We start from the raw sequence: 23,982 nt of genomic DNA on the forward strand, positions 1-23,982 counted from the left end.
TCTTAGGTCTTATTTTCATAGAATCACGGAATGGTTTGGATTGGAAAGGACCTTAAAGATCATCTAGTTCCAACTGCCTCTGCCATGGGCAGGACACTTCCCACTAGATCAGGTTGCTCAGAGCCCCATCTGAGCTGCCCTTGAACACTTCCAGGGATGGGACAACCACAGCTTCCTTGGGCAACCTATTCACAAACCTTTTTCACAAACCTTTATGGAAATTACCATTTTAGCTCAGACTTGTTAGGCTACTTTTCTCACATAAAACCGTATAAACTGGCTCAAAATGAAAGATTAATTTTGAAGTTGCAGGCCATTTTTACAAGTAAAATGTAAGACAAACTGTAAAGTCATGGAAGCTTCTGTTTTTTTTAAGGTTGGGAAAAAGGGAGAAAAACAGTAACAGTATAGTAAAATATGAATGGATTATTTGTTTTATATTTGTACAGGTTTTGAGTAATATTTGCATCATCTTCTGTTTCAGGCAGAGGAAGCACAAAGAAAGCTGAAAAGACAGAACAGAGAAGATACAGGTATTTCTCTTTGAGAGAAGGTGGGAGAAGAGTGAAGCATCTTTCAAACTGTACTGCCTTGACACTTAGACTCAATTCCTCTTCTTGGGCTGGCCAGAAATCGGTGAATTTTCCCTATGTCAGACAGGAATCTGGTCTGTCATGGAACCAACCTTCTGAATGGATTATTCCTTTGGCTTTTCTGTTGCATGCAAGCTATTTTGAATGCTACAGCCTGCTATCTGTAATGCTGTTTATTAAGGAACTGTGTACTGACTTGGGTTAAGCTGTTAAGCTGTTTGAAAGTCAGGCATTTTATATGGGTGTTGCAAATTTTAGAGATGCTGAAACGTCAAATGCACAAATTTCCCTTTCAGCACTTCCACCACCAGCTCTTCCTCCTTTCTGCCCACTTTTTGCAAGTTTGATTAATATTCTGCAGTCTGATGTCATGCTGTGCATTATGGGAACTATACTGCAGTGGGCAGTAGAACACAATGGCTATGCCTGGTCAGAGGCCATGCTGCAAAGGGTATGTCTCCTTATTTAAAATTATGCTTATGCTAAAGGAAAGAATATGTATTTTAGCATTTTAACATGGGTTTATAGGTTTGAGTTTTTGCCTTGGTATCTAACATATTCAGAATACTCGAGAAATATATGGTGCTGGCTGATATGCAAGGCTAGGGAGACCCTTCCATCTCCAATACAATTTATTTTTAAAAGGGAACGAAAGACAGATGTAAATTGTACAATAGAAGGAAGGATTCTACTTTAATTGGTTGAAATAGTTTTTATTGTGGTAGAGAGTAAGTTTATCTGATTTGTTCCATATTAGGTAAAGTACATTGACTTTTTCATGATGTTCCTGTGCTTAAATTCAGCTTAGGCTAAATCACTTCAGAAAATCAAAGTACAGAAAATAATTTTCTAACCTGAAAATGTATCAGTTTTGGGAAACTCAACTCACCTGTTTGTTCCTCACTATTTATAATGATCTTCAGAAACCTGAAGGGTTGGTGTAGATTTTCTTGTCCATAATGGTCACTTTTTGGGTTGCATGGACATAAGTGGTGAACTGCCATCAAATGGTTATTGATCAGGGTTGTTGGTTTAGTGTCCAAACCCAAAATTTTCAAAAACACTGATGACTTTTTAAATCACCTTTTGAAATAAAACTCTGACTCTGAAATTTGAGTATTAATTTTTTGACATTCAGTTTTACTGAGTGTCATTTATGATAAGTGCAGTCTGACAAAAATAATAAAAAAGTAAATCACAACAAATGTTGTTCCATTTAGGTAATGTGAAGAAGGTAGGCTTTGGAATAACTATTTCAACAGAATAAGATCTCATTTTTATTTTTATTTTTTTGAAACTGAACTAAAACATGCTCACCAGTTTGTGTACCTCTGTGTTGTTCTTCAAAATGTGTGATTCATGAGGAACCTATCACTTGCCTCAGAAACAGTGCTTTTAGTTACTGGTGCCATGCAGTTGAACTGCATCTTTTTCAAAGTCAACCACTCTCATCATGTAAGCACCATACAAAGTTGATATGAGACATCTGGAAAAGATGACCCATATCTGATGAGACCTTATTAGACAGATATGATAGACCAAAGAAAAATTGACTTACTTATTAAAAGAAATATAAAAAAACTTCAAGACTCAACAAATCAGGTTTTACCACTTTTCTGTAGATACTTTAGGTACATTAGACTGTTGCATTCCAGTTCTGCTAGAGATTTTCCGGTGATTATCTTTCCCTACACGGGTTTCAGTGTTGATTCCAAGCAATCTGTTATGCTTTTTGTTAAGAGCATCCTGCCAGTTTGTGTGGTGTGATTGATTCAGCATGGCAAGAGTTCACCACCAAGATTTAAGTATTTCATCTCTAAATTTCCATTCAGACTATTTTAGTGCACAATTGGGTAATTTCAATTTTTCAGTTCAAGGAGATTACAGCTTTTTACTGACCTAAAAGTTAACATTATCTTAAAATGTGTTTCTGGAGTGTTAAAATAAATTTAGTTTAATGATTCTAACTTTGTCAGTTAAATTTTGTGTGTATAAAGGATTTTAAGTGTGTCATGCTTCTTTCCAGACACTTGCGATAACATGCAATTGCTAGGGAGAAAGCTAAGAAGCACTGGCTTCTCACTGACTAGGCAGGACAGCAAACAGAAGGATACAAGTAGTATAAAGTGGTTTTTTTTTGTCAAAGTTTCAAGAATTTGTAAACACTGTTACTCCCGTGTAATGTAGCTTTGGAATTACATATTTAGAGATAACTTCAAATATATTCTTACTGTCATTTTATTATACTAATTCCTTCTCTCTTAATTAATAACCCAAAATACTGTCCTTGTTGTTGCTGGTTTAATTGCTGATCCTGAGTCAAACCGTGACAACTACATAAAGAGATCATATTAAGTATTTAAGAAAACAACTAAAATTGATCATTTTTACCTAGGTTTTACATCTACTTGGAATGGCACTACAAGAAGAAAAACAACATCTGGAGAATCTCAGTGAGGAGAATGTTGTAACATTTTCCTTCACTCAGAAAATATCAAGTATGCCTTTCTTTTAAAATGTGTAGCATATCTTAAATAACTGAAAAAGCTTGCATATAATATTTTATTCTTCTGAAACACTGTTTAGCAGAAGAGTGTGTTTGTTCATCTATCAAAATTTTACCAAGTTGACTGTACGTATTTGCTTTACATAGGTGTAGATTCTAGATAGTAGCAATTCTAAAGGTCTTTTCTAGAGGAGAAATCCAGAAGTAGAATCATTGCCAGTAAATTGGATTCTTAATATCTTTAAGTAGCATCTCAACAAAGATAGCAGTGTATGATGAGATGCTACAATTGCAAAAACTGGGGTGTTCCTGAGTGATTTTTTTTTAATCTTGATTCTCCTTTGCATCTTCTGACTAGTGCCTCCAGAGTTGCTAAGACCCCCATTTATAATTGGTTGGGAAACAAAATATTGGAAGTTCTATGTGTCAGGCTCCCCAGGTGGAAATAGCCAAGAAGCACATACAGTGTATTTGACTCGTCAGAAAATAAAGCCAGTGAGCAAGATTCTAAGAATATTTCCTCTTAACTTTTCAGGACTTAGTGGGTAGTAATGAAAATGTTTAGGACGACATGAGGGGTGGAATTTAAATATTGTACCTATTTGTTGAAGGAATTCTTCAGCTGCTGAATATAAAAAAAGAGGGTATTGTTGGGTTTTTTTTGTTTTTGTATTAGTATAATCAATGATCATCATAATTTTTTCTCAGGACCAGGAGAGGCACCAAATAATTCCCCTAGTATACTAGCTATGCTAGAAACGCTGCAAAATGCACCTCATCTGGAAGTGCACAAGGACATGATCAGATGGATATTGAAGGTAAATCTGTTTTATATAACTGATGAAAATCACTGGAAGAAGATTTTTGAAACTTCCTTAATTATACTGTGATGATGATCTTATTTCCCGTGTTGATTTGGTGTACCTACTTTTTGCCCTGTTCTGGAATCCCAACACTGCGTGTTATGTGGCCAGCATTATTGTATATGCAGCTACATTCATATGTCACAAATAAATTTAGTGTGTTGTTGTTGTTTTTTTCTTACAGACTTTTAATACTATTAAGAAACTAAGAGAAAACTCTTCTACAAGTCCTGTTGCTGAGACAGAAGGAAGTATTATGGAGGAGGTAAAAGTAAGCTGTAACAGATAGCTGTTACCAACAGGTCTGGGTTGTGATTAGCAGAGGACTGTAATTCTAATTGCAGCTCTAAATCAATGTTGGGAAACATCCGTGGTTTCTGAAATTCCGTCTCAGCTTATAGGTCGAGCCCATTAGTTTGAAAGACCTATTGGGAGAGTCCCTGGACTATTCTTCTTCAGTTCATATACTGTAGTCTCCAAATCTTGTGCAAGTTCACTGCTTAGAACTGTTTGTAGTACTGATCACAGCATTTGATAACTTTGCTCTTTCCATAATTTCAGACTCTTTGGGAAGTTGTTCAAAGAAATGGTATCTATGTATTTTCACCATGCACATCATTACAGATAAGCTGTGCCGATTCATTTAGCTTGACATGACATTTAGATACTACACAAAGATGTTGGAGCATTTTAGTGCATTTAGGGATACAGCTAGTCTGGAAGAAGAGCAGTACTAGAGTTCTGTTGCTGTTTATCTTGTGAGTGCTCAAAGGGAAGAGGAATGCAAAATACAGTTAAAGGTTGAGAGGGAGAAGTACCCTTCTGGATCTGCAGTTCTACCTTGTATGAGGTAGAGCATGAGCTAAAGAAAACAGGGCACCAAATAACTTTTTTTGATAGACTTTTCTTTTGCCTTTTTATGAGATTTTCATTGTTTGGATGTTAGAACAAGTTATGGATTGCAGTTGCTAAAATAAATGGTTGCAACAAGGTATTAGAAATGACTGACTGAACAAGGTAATTTCAGAGCTCACGTGATAAAGACAAAGCTGAGAGGAAGCGAAAAGCCGAGATTGCCAGACTGCGCAGGGAAAAGATCATGGCCCAGATGTCTGAGATGCAGCGGCACTTCATTAATGAAAACAAAGAGCTCTTTCAGCAGACTTTGGAAGAGCTAGATACTTCAAGCTCTGGAATACATGAAAATAGGTAAAGGAATCTCATACTCTTTTTTCCTTATACATCAGGTTGTCCTCTTGTTACTGCTTAAGAACGCCCCTTATTTATTCTTGATTAAAAACTACTTTAAAGTTTTTGAGACTAAAAAAGCAGCAGGAAAAGTAACGTTTTCTTCCCCGTTACTGTCAAGATGGTGGGCATAAATATTTGTTCCTCCTTTATCTCATCTTCATAGTGCTTAGCATAAACAAGCAATATTTTTTTTTTTGCATCAAATCATCCAGTAAATTGATAATAATAGTGAGATTATGGTATTAAACATTGTAAATTAGAAATAGTTTATTATGTCTGTTGAAGATCTGGAAGAAAATCTGCTTGTAGCTGGAAATACAAATTGAAGCATGCTAATGATTTTGTGGGGAAGGGAAGAGTGTTTTCAGAATTTGTGTCAGGTGCTTAAGGGATGGTGATGATGGAGAGTCACAGATATAGTTTCAATGTTAAACTGGAGTGGGTAATACTACTGAGAGGGTATGAATTTTTTTCTGGAAAAAATGTCTTGCATAACTATTTCTGGGAATGTAGGTATTGTATAAATGCCAAAATTACTTTTGTCCGACTGCATTTATTATAAAGCTAGAAAACTCAGTAACTGCATTTAAAGAATGATCTGATTGTTATGCTTTTCAAATAATTTGCTGACTAGTATTCTTTGAATATTCTAGTCCTGTAATTTCAGATGCAAAGCTCACAGCCTTGGGACCAGAGCAAACTAGGGTAGCTGAACACAGACAGGTTGTTATGTGTATATTGTGTCAGGAGGAGCAAGAAGTTAAAGTGGACAGCAGGGCTATGGTCTTGGCAGCATTTATTCAGCGATCAACTGTGTTGTCTAAAAATAGAAACAAAACTATTCCAGACCCTGGTAAGTATTACGTATTCATAATTGTTTCTAATATTAATTAGAGTCACTGTAACCATCACAAACAGCTTGTGACAGTAGCATCACCTTCTTATGTTAACTGTGTAATTGGGATTTAATTAATTGTAATTGGTGGCAAAACTCCCATTTTTTTTAGTGAGGTAGAAGTATGTTTTCTAACTAATAATGTAAAATCACTGAAGTGCATTATCTGAAGGTCCTGACAGCCATTTATGACAAATTATTTTAAACTATTAAAAAAAGTCTTCAAAATCAGAAGCGTTTATTCTTAAACTATGTAACATTAGAGAGAGAGGAGGCACAAGATGTGCATTTCCTTCCTCTCAGTTGTATAATCTGAAAGGCCTCTTAGTGATGTTAATGGCAAATGCTTGGGTTTAGGTAACTTTATGGAACAGATAGCTTTTTGATCAATGGCACCGTTATAAGGATCTTTTGGATTCTATTATGTAACACAAAAAACTTCTGCACCAAATCATTTTGCACTCTCACTCTGAAGGTTCATTTTCTTAGGCTCATTGTTTAATGATAGTAAACCACCAGAACTGCAGGTAGATAGTGGGAAATTTTACCAGACCTCAGTGCCTCCAAAAGCTTGGTTTGATGTTTAAGTATACTGTATACATTCAAAACAAAATGACACAGTACTCGTAAATGAACTGAACAGTTTATATCATTGTGGTTAGCAATATTTTATGCTTTATCAAATTACTTATGCTTTTGTGCTAAAGTTTAATAATGATCCAAATGCAGTAATATTTTATCAGCAGGTAAGTATTTTGATAAATGTTTTTATTTCAAAGTTGTTTTGTTTTGTTTTAAATACAGAAAAGTATGACCCATTATTCATGCACCCAGATCTGTCATGCGGAACACACACAGGCAGCTGTGGACATATTATGCACGCTCACTGTTGGCAAAGGTAAAATGCTCTACTTAATTTTTTAGGCCAAATAGCATATCATGCCATCAGTTTGCCTAATGGCATTGATTTTAAGGGCAAAATTAATACAATGTAGTAAACTTAAAAACAAATGTCATGAAACAATGAAAGCAGCTTTCTGTTAAGAAAAACAACAAAACCAACCAAACAAAAAAAGTAGAATTCATTCAAATAAATACTGTAAATATGTTAATTTACTATCTGCCATCTTGGTAGAGAAGAATTCAAAGCCTCACAGGTCAGCTTTCCTTTCCTTTGATAGTGTTTTATGCATAATTCCCAGTGATGCAAATATATCAACAAGAAATCTTATTTTTTCATTTTTTGCAGTTCAGTAATAGACATATTCCTGCTGCTTCTTGTGCTCTCTACTGAAGTTTTAAATGACAGTGCATCCCTTGCACTCTCAGTTCCTCCATCAAGTTTAGTTTGAGCTATAAATATCTGTGACCTAGTTCAAACTCATCTGCAACAATGAACTCAAATTTATCCTTTGTTCTTGGGGTTTTTTATAAAAACCTTTTTCACTTATTTTTGTTCTTTATTTTTTAAGGAGGATAAATATGCTTAGTGCTATGCGGTGCCAATGTCATGGCAAATGCAATCCATTTAAGCCTCTGGCATTAATTAGGCCCTTGCTTTGGTCCTTTCCATTGCTCCTGAAGTGCCTGGTTTCAAATTCTGTCTTGTGTGTGAAGACCTTTAGGAGGTCTTAGGGATTCATGGCCAGTTTTCATTTGTGGTCTTTCATATCACTGCTCACTGAAGATGTGGTATTCATCCTCTTGTGTAGCTAATGTTACAGTCAGGTGTGGTTTTAATACTTTGCCTCTAATATTCTGCTCTTTTCTAAAGATACTTTGATGCTGTCCAAGCAAAAGAGCAACGAAGACAACAAAGACTGCGAGTACACACAAGTTACGATGTAGAAAATGGTGAATTCCTTTGCCCGCTTTGTGAATGTTTAAGCAACACCGTTATTCCTTTGCTTCCTCCACCAAGAGTTTTGTTTAACAGGTCTGTTTGCTTTATAAATAAATGTAAAAAAGTCCTAAAATAATCTATACCCCAAAAAAAGCCTTCAAAATGTTTATTACCTTTTGCTTTGGTAATCTAAAATGCATTACCTGCCTCCTTCTTTTGGTTTATGGACCTTCCTTGGTTACTGTATAGTATGGAATTTAGTGTTTGAAAGGACAGCAAAGTTTACAACCTGTAGGAAGAGAACTGAAGATAGTGAAATATGTGGGTAACAGCAAAATCGCCTGTTGAGAAACAAAACCACATGGAATGCCTATGAAATACTAATTCTCTATATAGTTTGTTCTTAACTAACATATGTATTCTGTTATATATATTTTTGGACAGGTTAGACATTTCAGGCCAGACAACCCTAGCTCAGTGGATCAAAACAATATCCCAGCAAATAAAAGCGCTGTATTTACTTCGAGATGAAGGCTGTGCAAGTAAGTCTGAAGAAATGCTTGTATTTGTATGTGAGAATCATAGAATAATTTAGATCAGAAAAGAGCTTCAAGATCATCCAGTCCAACCATTAAACTAACATTGCCAAGGCCACCACTAAATTATATACCTAAGCAGCAGGACTGTGCATCTTTTAAACACCTCCAGGAATGGTGACTCAACCACTGCCCTGGGCAGCCTGACTGCCCTTTCAGTAAAGAAATTTTTCTTAATATCCAATCTAAACCTTTCCTGGCACAACTTTTCCCGTGACCCAATACTTCTTACTTGGAAGAAGAGAACAACCCCCACCTTGCTACAACCTCCTTTCAGGCAGCTGTAGAGAGCAATAAGGTCTCCCCTCAGCCTCCTTTTCTCCAGGCAAAATGGCCTCAGTTCTTGAAAAAGACCCAAGTATTATGGTTCTGCCACAGTGGAGTTTAGAGTTGGTGGCAAAAGTAGCTTGGATTTTCAGTTTCTGATTGTGTTCTTGCACCTTTTTATAATATAAAATTTAAATATAGGGGAATAATGGGTGTTTTATTTCTTCTTGGTTTTACAGGCACCTCTAGTAATTCAGAAAAGATGGATCAGCTGCAACTACCAGAAGGATTTAGACCAGATTTCAAACCGAAGTATGTATTTACATCTTAGTAAATCATTAAAACATCATAATGAAATGATAACATGAAAATACTATGTATATAATAACATGTGATTTCTGTGCTATAAAGTCTCACTAATTGAGGCAAAAACATGAATTTTGCCATAACTAGAAAAGTTTATCCTATTGTTATCATGGTATTGAAGTGCAACCCACAAGTAGTAAATAAGTAGTAATAGTAGAATTTCAGAGATGGTGTGTTGCATGGATGTGCAGAGATGATGCTGCTGTTGTCTAAATTTCAACACCAGGGTGGAGCTTTTTTCCCCTATTACATGTAACTCGATCAAGGACACATCATAGTTCAGCACAATGAGTAAAGCATCAAGAAATGTGTAGTATATTAGTATGTAATTTCGGCTACTATAGGATGTTTGTATTTGAATCTACCTTTTCTTCACTTCATGAGAAAGTAGTTGAAATTGATTACATGATACAGATGTTTATCTGCCAGCTGCATACAAAAATGAAGGACACCTATCCCAGCTTATGACAGGTTTTGTCACAAGTCTCACACAGTCTTCTAAATTTAGTCTTAACTATAAGTTGTCTTTGAAGACTGAATATGCTTAATGCTAAAAAATGAGGTTGTTTCCAATCAAATAATCAAGAAATAATTGGAACTGTATCTGTCACAGAAAGGAGGTTACAGAATACCAGATCGAAAGAAAGATACTGGAGTTCTCACTTAAATTGTAAAAATCCAAGTGTTGGATTGTGGTGTAAATGCTTATCATTAAAAGTACTATGCTGCCAGTGGAGAGGAAAAAAAAAAAAAGAGTAATATTTTCTTCTTTGCTTCAGGAATCCTTATTCTGAGAGCATAAAGGAGATGTTGACAACTTTTGGTACAGCAACATACAAAGTAGGCTTGAAGGTTCATCCAAATGAAGAAGATCCACGTGTACCTATAATGTGCTGGGGAAGCTGTGCTTACACGATACAAACTATAGGTACTAATGTATTAATTTTGCCCCTTCATATGTGAATTTCAGAATTTAGTTAAATTTATGGCTTTGAAATATTTTGGGTTTTGTTTTTTCCAGAACGAATTTTAGCTGATGAAGATAAACCATTATTTGGTCATTTGCCTTGTCGACAGGTAAGGATCAAGTAGCAATTCCCCTCTGAATCAGTGGAAAAAAGGGAATTATGCTTCTTTAATGCAGAGTATCTAAATTTTAAATTACAGTTATGTGGTAGTTTTCTTTGTTGGATCCCACTGTCCAGTCAGCCTGTATCTGATTCTTAATCTATGTAAAATAAATCTAGAAAACTTTTTTTTTTTAATAAATACATAGTTTAGTAAGGCCAGGATTTCTCATGGTAACGGTCAAAATAAGAATACTGAAAGGAACTTGTTTATTTGCATAAACATTAACTTCTTTGTCATATACTTAAGACACTCAAATTGCTTCCATAAACTGCAGCTATTCTGAAAAGAATGCCTGAAGTCAGATCTTTTCATATTGGGAAATTTGGTTAACTGTGTCAGTGTCTCTTTCTCTTTGTATTTAAAGGATGACTGCCTTACATCATTAACAAGATTTGCGGCAGCCCACTGGACAGTTTCATCTCTTTCGGCTATACAGGGTCACTTTTGTACTCTCTTAGCATGTAAGTTCAGCACCTTTATTCTGTTTTTTGCAAAAATGCAAATATAGAAAGAAGTTTGCAGAATGTTTGGTAGTCCTGGTTGAAAGAAGATTGTTTTATGAAGTGGTGTTAAGTAATCACAAGATCACAGAATTGTCATGGGGGGAAAGGACGTCTGAGATCAGAGTCCAACAGTCAGCACAAGAAAAACCCCGACCAGACAAACACAACCACGCACACTCTACCAAAAAACACCCACAAAAAGGCCTCACAACCTCAGCCACTAGAGCATGCCCTGAAGTGCCGCATTTACACGTTTCGTGAATACCTCAAAGGATGGTGACTCCACCACCTCCCTGGGCAGGCTGTTCCAGTGCCTGACCATCCTTTCAGTATAGAAATTCTTCCTAATACCCAATCTGAACCTCCCCTGCTGGAACTTCAGGTCTTTTCCTTTGGTCCTGTCATTATTTACGTGGGAGAACAGGCCAACACCCATCTCCCTACAACCTCCTTTCAGGTAGTTGTAGAGGGCAATGAGGTCTCCTCTCAGCTTCCTCCAGACTAAACATCCCCAGTTCCCTCAGCTGCTCCTTGTATGACTTGTTCTCTAAATAATAGAGCAAGAAGCTGGTATTTTCACATCTGTGCTTATACATATTTCAGCATAAAATAGAAAAGACATTTACTTCGGTATGAAGTTCCAAGATACATTTCAAGAGAAGCATGGATATTTTGCTGTGAAGGGGTTCTGTTGACCTTTCCCAGCATTTATATTGCTGCTTTTAGAAAGGAACCTAGAGCAAAGGTGAAGGAAGTATGGTGTCCGTCACAAAACAAAAGTGATAACGCTGGAACTTTAAAGAGGAGGAAATAAAGATTGATATAGAATTGAAAGGAAATAGAGTAGTAGCAAAAGTCTGTAAGAGTAGTAGCAAAAGTCTGTAATGTATCTGCAAACTTTTATCTGTCTTTGAAAAGTAGGATCTGTGATAAGACAAGACTTATTATGTCATGTTAGTTGAGAATTTTAATGAGAACAACCACAATGTTTCAAGCTTGTAGCATTTGGAGATACAGGTGAAAAGTCTGGATTTCAGCCTAATTCATTGATTACCCTTGAGAGGACTATTCTGAAAAGGTGTTATAAGACAGGATAATTTTAATATTTGCAGTCAGTAGAGCAGGGAAACTTTTAAAATACATTAATATACTAAAATGACCAGTAGAATTGATACTACCTACTTCAGCAAACAGTTGGCAGCCTTATGGGGAGGGAACGTAATTTACATCAGTTTGTAGCAATAATAATTGAGCCATTTTCTGTGTGAATAAGACAAGATGTTGCTAGATATTTGGAACTTTTCAAGTATATGGTGTTCTGCGTGGTTTGGGTTTCCTTGAAAACTTGAACCAATGTTTCTTCAAAGCTCTTCATCCCTCCAGCTTTCAGAAGCAATGAGGGATCCTTGTATTTTTATGAAGGAAAAGTGTTTGTTACTTTATTTTTCAAGGCTAAGAACAGGAAAAACATTTGATGTGTCAGTATTCTGTGAACTAGTTATAGATAAAGATAACTTACTGAAAAAAAACTTTGGTTTTAGAAGTCCCTTGCTCTGGTCACATTTTAGATGGAAGAATTTTTCAGACTTTTAGGTTGAGTTCTGTGTCTATACATTTACAAAAGTAAAAGCATTTGAAGTCTGAGTGGTGACTACATGTTTGCTGATGGAAATAACTTCAAAATGTCACAGATCTCCAGCTGTTGATTTTCTCACCAGCATGGCAGCAATCTTCAACTGAAATATTTTTTAATTATTATGCTAAGACTGTTTTTTACTGTAGTAGTGTTTTTAAACTTGGCAGCTTAATGCTTATAATAGATACTTTGTAAAATGATTCTCATACCTGCAGCTTAAACTCTTGTATTGTAAATCACATTTTACTGCTTGAAGAGAAGAAGTTTGCAGCTGTTCCTTGATGTTTTAAATACATTGTAACATTCTCAAGACATTTTAGTTATGTTAGCTTTTAGATGAAGTTTACTCCTTTGCTTGGTGTTTAGAAACTGTGGGAATTCTGTGGACATCTGGAGTGCTCTTTGTGGTTACTGTGAATGTGAATACTAAGGAGATGGAGAGACCAATACCTCTTCTTTCTTACTTAGAGATAAAATAATTAATTCAAGAGACTCTTTAGCAATGCAATTTTGAGTCTGTAAGACAAATGACTTGCGTGAAACAAATGTAGGGAAGCTTGTAAAGCTAAGCAAATTGTAGAATTTTCCTTTGAACAGCTGTCCAACAATTAGCGTTTCCATTTAGTCACTAGTGCTTGAGCTTATTTCTGTGTTAGAGCTTGAGATACTACCTTCATTCATCTCATGCTGGAAACTTAAGTAATGAAAGAAGGTCCCTGTGGGAGTTAGTGAATGGCAGCACTTGCTTTGTTATAGTAACTTTGGGGTTTTATTTCAGTACAGTATAGTCAGATAGGTAAGTGTCTTTTCATGTTGAACAACTCTTGAAATTGCACCTTTCTGGCCAGAACAGGTACATTTATATTTTAAGCATATAAACCAAGGAGATGGCTCTCATTTTGTAACTGATGTAAACTAAAATATTTTCATAGATAAATGCTCAATAAATTTATTTTTTTCTCTAAAATACTCAGCACTGGTGCCTAATGAAAAAAATGGAAATCTTCCTTGCATACTTGATATTGACATGTTCCATTTATTGGTAAGTATTCCATAATATATACATGAATAATGTTTTGATCCAATAGCCATTATGTCAGAGTTTCATTGGAAAATTTACTCTGGGTTAGGAATCTTTCAAAATTTTTAATTTTTTAGTGTTTTTTCACTACTCAGTGAATTTAAATTGCAAGTGTACTTATCTGTAAGTATAAAAGAGGTAAAATGAGACAGAATGTATATTCTTTGGATGTTAAAAAAAATGAAACAAAAAAAACCCAAAACCAACTCCCCACAACAAACCACAAAAAAAACCCAGCAATAGCCCCCCACCCCCAACTAAACAGCCCCCCAAAAAACCCTGATAATCACTGTTCCCTAAAGTAATGGCTGTCTTAATTAGCTTCTAAGTTAGTGTTGTAAGGTATGCTACCTTTAAAGAGTTTAGTTGCAGCATGCACAGAGAAAATGGCAAGATTCAAAAAGAAGAGGAGTATACCAGCTTTCTTGTTTTCTTTTACAGGTAAGCTTGGTGCTCTCTTTCCCTGCCATACATTGTCAGGATTTTTCAGGGGTTAGTCTTGGCACTGGAGATCTTCACCTGTTTCATCTTGTTACTATGGCACACATAATACAAATTTTACTTACCTCATCAACAGGTACTGCCTCTTTCTTTCGACTATTATTGAAATGATTCCTCAAATCTGTACTTGAAAAACACTTAGGGTAACTATTGGTAAATGTATGCAGTTGACAGTGGCAAAATAAAATTGCTGGTGCTCTCTCTCTGAGCCCATAGAAAGTACTGATACATTGTACTTATGAAATTCAGGTTTTTTCTTAATTGCTTAACACTGGAGGTTTTTTGGAGCATAGCTAGTCATTAATCCTCACTTTCCAGGTAGTATAGCAGTGTCTGAAAGTGTTTATTGCAGAGACTTGTCTTAGCTATTGCACAATAAGGTGCAGTTAGTGAAGTAAGGAATCTGGCAAGAGCAACTGGATAAGGTCTAGTATGCCAGAAGCTAAGGACTCTGCACAAGGATTTTAAGAAACCAAGCCAATCAAATAAGTAAACCAACACCTCACTGGAGTTGACAATAGCATAAACTTGCCACATAAGGTGTGCAGCAACAAACTTTTTTCTGGTACATCATATTGTAGTACAGTAGAATGTTCCACTTAGTTTTGGCCTTTTTATCAAAACTTGAAAAATTACATTCTTGCTGTGTAAATATAGATATATAAAATAACTTGCTTTTTATTTCTTCCTCAGAAGAAAATGGCATGGATCAGGAAAACACTAACAGTGAAGAGGAAGTAGCTGTGCTCACACTGTATAAATTTCTTTGCCAGTGTACAGGAAGGTAACAGGGTGCTCTTACAATAAATTTTATATTATGTTGTCCCTCCTGGGCTCAACATTAACTACTGAGGGAGTTCTGTATACTAATGCTGTAAAAGATGGGACTTTTAACTTGGGAACTCTTGCATGTTGTTTCTTATCCTCTACTTCTAGATAGAATTTTCAAGTAACTATTCCTGTGAATTCCTCTGTTTGTGCTCATGAAGATACCTGCTTATAAAGATTATGCTCTGGAACAGTTTTTTAAGTAATTTTACAGATGTGTAGAATCTGGAATTGGCAGGGTGTGAGTACAGAAAACTTGTTAGGATATGAAATGTCTAAGGAAAATTTTCCTTAGTTTACTGTTTCAGTTGTTCACACTTCTAGGAAAAGATGTCTCTTATTGTTTTTCTTGTGATTAGCTTTGAAATAAACATTTTGCATAATGTTTGTTTCAACTTAAGTCAGTAATTTAATATGAAGTATGACTGGACTTACTAAATTCAGCTCTCAAACTGAAATGATTAAATAAAAGCAAACTTTTATTGTGTTTTCTTAAGTGCCTTGAAAGAAATTTCCTCAGGCTGGCACCTGTGGAGGAATCTAAAAGCTGGAATCATGCCTTTCCTCAGATGTTCTGCATTGTTTTTCCATTACTTAAATGGAGTCCCAGCACCCTCAGAAATTCAAGGTACTGTCTGCTTTGTATTAAATCAGCTTTTCAAAAAATAAAAACATTTATGGACAAAATACATTACATTGAAACTCTTTTTCTGAAGAAGCTGATTGAATGAATTTGGGTTTGTTAGTAGTGCCACATCATATCTGTATAATGAAAAAGAGCAAAAAGAAAAAATATTTTAAAAAATAAACTTTAAAAAAATTATATTTTTAATATAGTGGTCAATGACACTCTGGATTACTTAAAGCAGAAGCTGATACTCTTCTGCTAAAAAGTGAAATATCCATTATTTCAAATCTATTGATTACTGTTTTCAAATGAGATCTGCTTTTGCATGCATTGATTTCATTCAAATCAGAATCCATTAGTAATTAACACCAGCGTATTTGGAGATTTTATGTTACAGCCCGATAATCAGTTCTTAATATACTTTACTGTCCTCCTTGTGTGGTGTGTGTAGAGACTGAATGTACAGCTGAAGATACTACTTGTAATAATAATAAGTAGGTTTGGGATTCCCATGTTTATAATGAAGGTATGACATGTATTGCTGAGCTGACGTAAGAACAGCTACAGAACTTGTAGAATGTTTCCTTGATACATAGCTTCTTTGACAACTTGTGTTTAGAATGTGGATTATTTAACAATAGCAATGCTTAAGCATTTGGGCAAAAAAGAAAAAGCCCCAACAAACCTCTGTTTATGAACTTTGATTTTATGTAACAGATTTTCTCACATTCAACGTCTGGACCCAGTAGTGACCACTTGAGTTCTTTGTTACATCTAATATAAAGAGGAGGTTCAGAGTGTGGCTGTACTTCCAAACAGTAGGTCCATGGCCTTTAGAGAGTAGGAGAGTGGAAGAGGAAGGCTTTGCTTCACTTTGTTACAATCCTTTAGTCCCAGGTGCTGGCATGGCCCTGCAGGTCCCCACCACCAAGGGATATCCTGATGGCAGCTGTAGCACTGGGTGTTTCGCTTTCCATACCCACTCCCCCCATCAGGACCTGCTGGTCCCACAGCTGGCCTGTATTGCTCTTCTCAAGTGTTTTGTTGGCGGTTGCAAAACAGGAATCACTTTGTCATAAGAGAGAAGTGAGCAAAGTTTTCATTTTAATTTTCTTCACTCATTGATTCAGGAGCAAAAGAGGCCACACCATGGAAGAGGTACTGGTACTCTTTGTCCTGAAAGCTGGGAGAGCAGAGGCCCAGGGACTCAAACCAATAGATTAGTATCGTGAATTTACATTGGCAATGTAGCAGTTGTGTCCTTCATAATTTTTTTAAAGAGTTTTGCATTGTAGTCATTTGGAATTTATTTCTGAGGCTGTGGTATTTGCCTGATATGCTGTTACTGATCACCTGTTTCAGTTTATGTCACGGACTAAAAGGAGCACAAAGAAACCCCTTAATGGATGACATTAAAATGAAAACATACTAAGTTGTAGAGGCCACTGAGCTTTGTTGTGCTTGTATGACCCAGGCTTTTGAAACATGCTTAGAGGGAAAGTTTCAGGAAAGTTTCTTCTCATTTGGCAGTTTTCCAACATGGCTGTCTGGGAGCTTACTAACATTTTATTCTTCATACTTTTTTTTTTTTTTGTGGTGGTGGGGGTCCAGTTTAAACAAACAAACAAAACAACTGTCCCATTTAGGTCTATATTTCATATATTGTCATTAATCTCATTTTTTAAAATGCAATCACAAGAATAAGACTTTTTTTTTTTTTTTTTTTACAGTAAGTGGAACAAACCAGTTTGAACACTTATGTAGCTATCTTTCCTTGCCAAACAACCTTACTTGCCTTTTTCAAGAAAATAGTGAGATTCTGAACACGTTAATAGAAGGGTAAGTTGTAGTTTTATGCTTAGTTTATATATAATAAGGAACTCTGCACAAGATAGTAATATAAGTATTCTCCCAGGTGTGCATATATGGAAATGAGTAGTAGACATTGAAAAGCATTTGTGAAAGAAGTGTTCTGAACAAAATCATAGAATGGTTTGGGTTGGAAGGGACCTTTAAGATCATCTAGTTCCACCCCATTGCCATAGGCAGGGACACCTCCCACTAGACCAGGTTGCTCCAAGCCCCCTCCAACCTGCTCTTGAACACCACCAGGGATGGGTCATCCACAGCTTTCTGAGCAACCTGTGCCAGTGTCTCACCACCCTCACACTAAAGAATTTCTTCCTAATGTCCAACCTAAATTTCCCCTCTTCCAGTTTAAAGCCATATAATAATTAAATAATTTTGGCTCTAGAGGCTATTGAATGGATGTACTTTGGAATGTTTATGTATTTGTTTTTGGAAAGTGTCACTCATTGAAGTTAAAAGACAGTTTTTTTTCTTTCTTGTAGTTGGTGTCGTAACAATGAAGTAAAAAGGTATCTCGAAGGCAAGAGACATGCTATCAGGTAAACATGGAGTCATTTGAAGGACAGACAGGGTAGAAACTTTAATGTTGCAATTTTCTTTGAGTATTTATTCTAAAAGATATTTGTAATAGCATAGCATCAGTTCTGCTATATTGAATGACAGATATTACGGAATAAGCAGAGATTTTTGGAATTTCATAAGAAAAAGTGAAATATTGTTTAAATTAGTAGATTTTAAAGGCAAAGTTAAATATTAGTTTTATTTAGACTGATCTGCAGTAATCAAAGGCCATAACATTTCTTCTCATGTTTCCTATGGTAGATTTCTACCTTCTGATTCAAAAGGTATGCTGTTGCTAAAAGACATATATAACCCTTGTTTAAAAATACCGGGCTTTGCAGAGCTTTTGAAAGAATCTAAATTCTTCAGTGAAATCAGCACAGAGTCAGTAGCTGAAAAGAAAATTCACTTTTCATACATTTCTATTTGATAAGCAAGTATTTGGAACTCAGACCACATTTAATGCTTACTGGATGGAGAAAAGTGTTTGGGATACTTTGCTTTATGAAGTCTGGGTAAAAAATAATTATTATCAATTATCCACATAATTATAAATGTCCATGAGGTTCGCAGTACTGCCATCAAAGACATCCCTGCATTTCAATCTCCTGTGCTAAATATGTGAAGTCAGTCTTTCAGTGTTGTACATACAAAAAGGCTAAGTGACAGGAATAAAAATTAATGAATTTATCTCCTGAATACCAGACTATTAACAGAATAACTTGCAGAGCAAGAATACTCTGATTGCATAATTGATTTCCCATTCTGTGTGATTGTTGGGACTGTTTCGATGTGTTTCTTTTGTCAATTAACTGCTCTTCCCAAGATTGTCTAACTTCACAGAATCTTAGGGGTTGGAAGGGACCTTGAAAGATCATCTAGTCCAACCCCTCTGCCAGAGCAAGGTCACCTAGAGCACATCACACAGGAACGTGTCCAGGCGGGTTTTGAATGTCTCCAGCAAAGGAGACTCCACAGCCTCTCTGGGCAGCCTGTTCCAGTGCTCTGTCAACTTGACAGTGTTTTTTTTCCTCTCAGCATATTCTTGTACATTCCTTCTATTACAAACCTCAGTTTACATTTCACAAACTACTTTGTGTTATTCCTAGAGTTGAAGATTGTTAAAATTCAGTGTATAGCAGCATCTGCAAAAAAAACCCTTTTAATAGTTATTTTTAAAGGTATAAATACTAGGTACTAAATAGGTCCTTTTCACTGCATGAAGGTTTCATTCTCTTCTGGATACAAGGTCTAAGAACTTGAGTGTCAGGCTTTTTTCCATTCAATTTTAGTGACAAAAGGAAGATACAGAGTAAACTGGTAAGGGAGCAGAACAAATACTCAGTTGAAACTTTAGTGACCTTATCATGAGGCTTTATGGCCTATTTTTCTGTCCTTCTGCCTGTGCATTTTCTCAAGTTCATAAAAAATAGAACTAAGAAAACTGGAGGTGGTCTAGCTGAGAGGTATTTGGGGGTTCCTTTTTTGTGAGTTGCCATTTTACTCTGTCAATGGCAGAGAAGAGGAAAGGTTTAAAAATTTAATTATGCACAGATGCTGTTTAGATGAGTCAGGAAAACATGAATGAGTTGCAAATCACTGTGTATTATTCACTGAAATATGAGTGATTCATTTGATTGCTTTATTCTAGCTATGCAAGAGAATCCAACAAATTGATAGACCTTCCGGACGACTACAGCTGCCTCATTAACCAAGCATCCAATTTCTCGTAAGTTGTATGCAATTGTAGTGAGGACCACTAAAGTCTTCTTTTGATGAACTGTGCGACCTCTAACATAAAAGCCTCAGAAAGATGTTTGCAAAGTTATAAAGTTAATGGCACGTATTGATTGTAATCTCCTTCAGCAAAACCACCACGTATTTCAGTGAAATAAGCATTGCAAGGATCTGTATAGCTGTTAATTGGATAAACATTCAAAAGTACTTTTAAATCTTTTTACCATCTAGAATGAATGCATACAATGGATGTTATTTTCTTTTTTGCTTAACAAAAGGTGTCCGAAATCAGGTGGTGATAAAAGCAGAGCCCCAACATTGTGCCTTGTATGTGGGACCATGCTGTGTTCTCAGAGTTACTGTTGTCAAACTGAATTAGAAGGAGAAGATGTTGGAGCCTGTACTGCACATACATACACCTGTGGTTCTGGAGTGGGCATATTCCTTAGGTAAGGAGCTGAACACCTCTGCTTACGTTGCTAGGTTAGGTGGTGTGTGTGGACATGAAATGAATAGTTCTATAAATGTGATTGTAGGGGTGGTTTGTAAAGGCAGAGGTTTGTTAGTAACAGGGTTGCCTAAAAAGTAGAGTGTATTCATCTTCGTGATATATTAGTATAAGGTTCAGAGGTTGTTTCCTTGAAGATAAGGTATCATACAAAAATTGAATTTCATTTTAAGGTGAATTTGTTTCTTCTGTGTGGGTTCTTTTTTTTCACTCAAGTATTACAAAACAATGAAGGTAAATACCTTGGTTTTGTTGCTGCTGCTGCTGAAAACATGAAAATTCATTGTAGTTGTCTTCTTGCATACAAGGAAAGATTAGATAATGTTTGTTTTTACTTTGGCAAAGATTAGTGTGAAGTGAAATTGTTTTATTTTCTTGTTGTTGTCGTGTCCAGTATTTTACACATTGCAAATAACATAATGTGAAACTACATTGTTTTTAATTGCTACCAAGGAGTTGAAGAGAGTAGTGTCTTTAGCTTTAAAAAACAGAAGTACCTTTAAAAATCTGTCCATGTAGATTATACAGAATGGAAGTAGGTGAGAATTGGAAAAGTAGTGTCTGTGAAAATATGAGATGCTATTGAGCTAAAAATCAGTATTTAAAAATTTCTCTGTTTATCTCTTAGAGTACGAGAATGTCAGGTGCTATTTTTAGCTGGAAAAACAAAGGGCTGCTTTTATCCTCCTCCTTATCTTGATGACTATGGAGAGACAGACCAGGGACTCAGGTAAACATTTAAAAAATATATTTCAAAGACAGGAATTCTAAAACTATCTGGTTTGTAAAATACACTTTCTATGTTAGCTTTTCATTTTAATTATACAGGTAATAGTGTATTTTGATGTTGCTGCTGCATCTAATATCTTCAACCATTTTAATGCTAATATGTATTTTTAGGTTAAAAATATTTAATGGACGGTCTTTCCCAGCTTATAAACAGTTGTCTGGAGGTGTCAAAACTTAAATCTTTTTTGATCTGTGGAGTTGCCTAGAAACTAGGGCTGAAAATTTAATTTGTATAATAGTGCATTTATTTGTAGAATTTGTGTTAATTTATTACCAAGTGAAAATACTAAAAGGTGATATTATTAAATGTGGTAGTTCTTTGTCTTAAGTCCTGTCTGCTTCTTATGAGAATAATTTGGGGTCTTGATATTGTTAATGCTTGCTGCTTCTGAAAATGGTCAAAATCATAGAATATGAGCTAGTTCAGCATGGAAAGGTTGCTGAAAACCTATGTTTAGACTTCAGTGGACTGTAGATGAGATTCCTAAAGGCTGGAGGGAATGGTTGAGCCATTGGGGTAGAAGACCAGGCAAAGTAGTGCTCCAGGTTACTAATCAAAGTACCTGTTGATTTGTTCTGAGAAGGGAATAATGTTAAGGAGTTATCTAAATATTTTAATATTAAAGCATCAGCTAATATTAAATAATGTCTGTGCTTAGTTACAGTGTTTTATCATTCCTGATATTTATCCTCTTCTTTTCAGACGTGGGAATCCCTTACATCTGTGCAAAGAACGATTTAAAAAGATTCAAAAACTCTGGCAGCAGCACAGTATCACAGAGGAAATTGGACATGCACAAGAAGCTAATCAAACACTTGTTGGCATTGATTGGCAGCATTTATAGTGGTTATCTGCTGAAGACTGGAACTTTATTAAAATTTTTGTAACTCAGTAAGATTTTCAAACGAGGGATTAGGGAAAAAAGTCTGAGTGAAAAACAACAACAACAAACAACACAAACCACAACAACAAACCCAGTCCTGCTACTTAACCTTGTTTTACAATGTATTTCATAAAGATACCAGTTAACATTAATCAAGTAAACTTCTTTCTATGTAAGCAAGTTTTATTAGTCATATAATTTGCACTGTGCTTCCTTCACAGAAATGTCTTGGGTTATAAACCTGGGCAAATGAACTTGAGTTTCTGATAAAAAAAAAAAAGAATGACTCTTTTTGGAAGTCTGACTATGATTTTTCTTACAAACTGCAAGAGAAAAAGACTGCTGAAACAGAAACTAGATAGAGCACAATTACAGATTGTGTTTTGCCCCTTGCTAGTAATCTGAGCCATTTTATTTATTATTCTGCATTTTAATACTTAAGCTGTGTGTACATGCAATGGAATGAAGTAAGGAAGCAAATAATGTAGCAAATGGATGTTTCTGTCTGCATCGGTGGATAATTCACTCTTTCACTTGGTGTATCTAAAAAGGTTTTGTCATTTGTACTCTTGCAGCTTTCTTGCTTCCAGTTGTTTTTTAACTAAAAAACCCTAACACTAGCTTTACAAGTAAAATAATTTAATTTAAAGCTTTTTTTTTTTCCAGAGCATTGCACTCCTTAGAATTATGTAGTTCGTAATTTGAATTTAGCTGGGACCTTTCACTTTCAGTTACATGATCGGTTATTGGTATTCAAGGGTTGACATTGTGCTTTAGAGATATTTTAAGATAACAACAATACATAAAATGTCACAAAAGCTGATTTTACCCTAATTTGCAGAGTACAGAGTATATTTTCTTCATTTTTGTTAACACTCAACTTTTAAGGTGCAAATCTCATCTCCTTTTTGTTGCAGACAAACCGAATGGTTTCCTCTGGCTTTGAAGGGTGTCAATCTCACTGCCCACTTTTCTGCATTGATTCATTTTTCTTCTGTTGTCCCATCAAGTATATTTACTTTTTGGCTTGATTTAAAGCTCTGTAAAGATGTTTGCATATAGTATATTTTATAAATATATTCTATAACTGCGCAGATTTGCACTTGATATGTGGGTGCCTGGAGGCAGTGAGTTTTCTAGCTGTTTGTAATTAGACCGCCAAGGTGTCTCTAAAAAGTGACATTATACATATTGATTTCAAATAAAATCCATTACCTTTATCTCTTCTATCTTCTGACAAATTAGTAAGATCTTAATTTACATAGTTCTGTTTCCTTAATAATCTGCATTTCTTTTAGTTAAGTCTTACTTTCTGACTACGTCTTCAGCCCAGATAAGCAATCCCTTTACTGTCTGCCATGTCTTCAGTTACACTTGGTCTGACAGAATTGTTTCTATTTTTACAGATTTAATGCTTCAGATAAATTTTGTATATTCATGGTGTACAGGACAAGTTTTCAAGCATTCAGTAACAGTATTGCGTGAAGATGTGAACTATGAAATAAAGAAACTTGGCCAATATTGATTTCCTTTTCTTAAAAACAATACAGACTACTCTTGTCTCTACTACCTGTCGTAATTCTAGTCATGTATATATTCTTGTCACTTTTTGCAAAGAGACATACAGAATTTGCAGGAAAAAAAATGACATTAGTGCTTCATCTCTGCCTTCCCCTACTTATGCTGGTTGCTATGTCAACAATTTGCTGTGCATGGTACTTGAAAATCACACTTTTGGATTCCTTTGCAGAGTGTCTTGCTTCTTAAGCAGTGTGCTACAGCCTCAAATAATGTGGAACCACACTGAAAAACTTCCTATAAGCATAATATTAAAAAGATAATTTATGATACTGACAGATTCCTTTGTACAAAGCAAAATACTGACAGCAGAAGGACTTTTTTTTTTTTTTCCAATGGGATCAGAGTTGGAGACTGCAAGGTTGAAAAGGTTGGTAAAATTATGATCACAAATCATTGTGAAGTACACAATTTATAATTTTGTGCAAATTTAGTCATTCTTTACTCAAGACTTCTATTTTCTGATTTGGTTTGCATGTATTTATATTAATGTAGAAATATTTATATATATAAACATTGTTTCAGTATCAGGGAAATAATATCTGTAATAAATTGGCTATAACTATTA

The 23,982-nt window shown here is 35.4% G+C and overlaps 1 protein-coding gene across 5 annotated transcripts in view; it reads left to right on the forward strand.

Moving 5' to 3' along the window:
• Window positions 1–23,982, forward strand: part of UBR2 (ubiquitin protein ligase E3 component n-recognin 2) — a 56,811-nt gene extending 32,829 nt beyond the window's left edge. For 2 of the 5 annotated variants that reach the window (XM_051615909.1, XM_051615908.1), the window contains exons 24-47: window positions 485–533; window positions 890–1,044; window positions 2,989–3,091; window positions 3,808–3,917; window positions 4,147–4,233; window positions 4,990–5,171; window positions 5,867–6,066; window positions 6,913–7,006; window positions 7,883–8,044; window positions 8,396–8,493; window positions 9,054–9,126; window positions 9,960–10,108; window positions 10,202–10,257; window positions 10,676–10,772; window positions 13,425–13,492; window positions 13,973–14,108; window positions 14,726–14,816; window positions 15,358–15,488; window positions 17,219–17,327; window positions 17,840–17,896; window positions 19,570–19,647; window positions 19,934–20,104; window positions 20,792–20,893; window positions 21,656–23,982. In XM_051615909.1, coding sequence (XP_051471869.1) covers window positions 485–533; window positions 890–1,044; window positions 2,989–3,091; window positions 3,808–3,917; window positions 4,147–4,233; window positions 4,990–5,171; window positions 5,867–6,066; window positions 6,913–7,006; window positions 7,883–8,044; window positions 8,396–8,493; window positions 9,054–9,126; window positions 9,960–10,108; window positions 10,202–10,257; window positions 10,676–10,772; window positions 13,425–13,492; window positions 13,973–14,108; window positions 14,726–14,816; window positions 15,358–15,488; window positions 17,219–17,327; window positions 17,840–17,896; window positions 19,570–19,647; window positions 19,934–20,104; window positions 20,792–20,893; window positions 21,656–21,797 — 2,700 coding nt within the window. In that variant the 3' untranslated portion in view covers window positions 21,798–23,982. Of the gene's footprint in view, window positions 1–484; window positions 534–889; window positions 1,045–2,988; window positions 3,092–3,807; window positions 3,918–4,146; window positions 4,234–4,989; window positions 5,172–5,866; window positions 6,067–6,912; window positions 7,007–7,882; window positions 8,045–8,395; window positions 8,494–9,053; window positions 9,127–9,959; window positions 10,109–10,201; window positions 10,258–10,675; window positions 10,773–13,424; window positions 13,493–13,972; window positions 14,109–14,725; window positions 14,817–15,357; window positions 15,489–17,218; window positions 17,328–17,839; window positions 17,897–19,569; window positions 19,648–19,933; window positions 20,105–20,791; window positions 20,894–21,655 lie in introns of those variants that run through there. The other 3 variants (XM_051615911.1, XM_051615910.1, XM_051615912.1) reach the window with 2 other exon arrangements.

The sequence above is a fragment of the Apus apus genome, chromosome 3 (genome assembly GCF_020740795.1).
Source record: "Apus apus isolate bApuApu2 chromosome 3, bApuApu2.pri.cur, whole genome shotgun sequence".
Lineage (NCBI taxonomy): Eukaryota > Metazoa > Chordata > Aves > Apodiformes > Apodidae > Apus > Apus apus.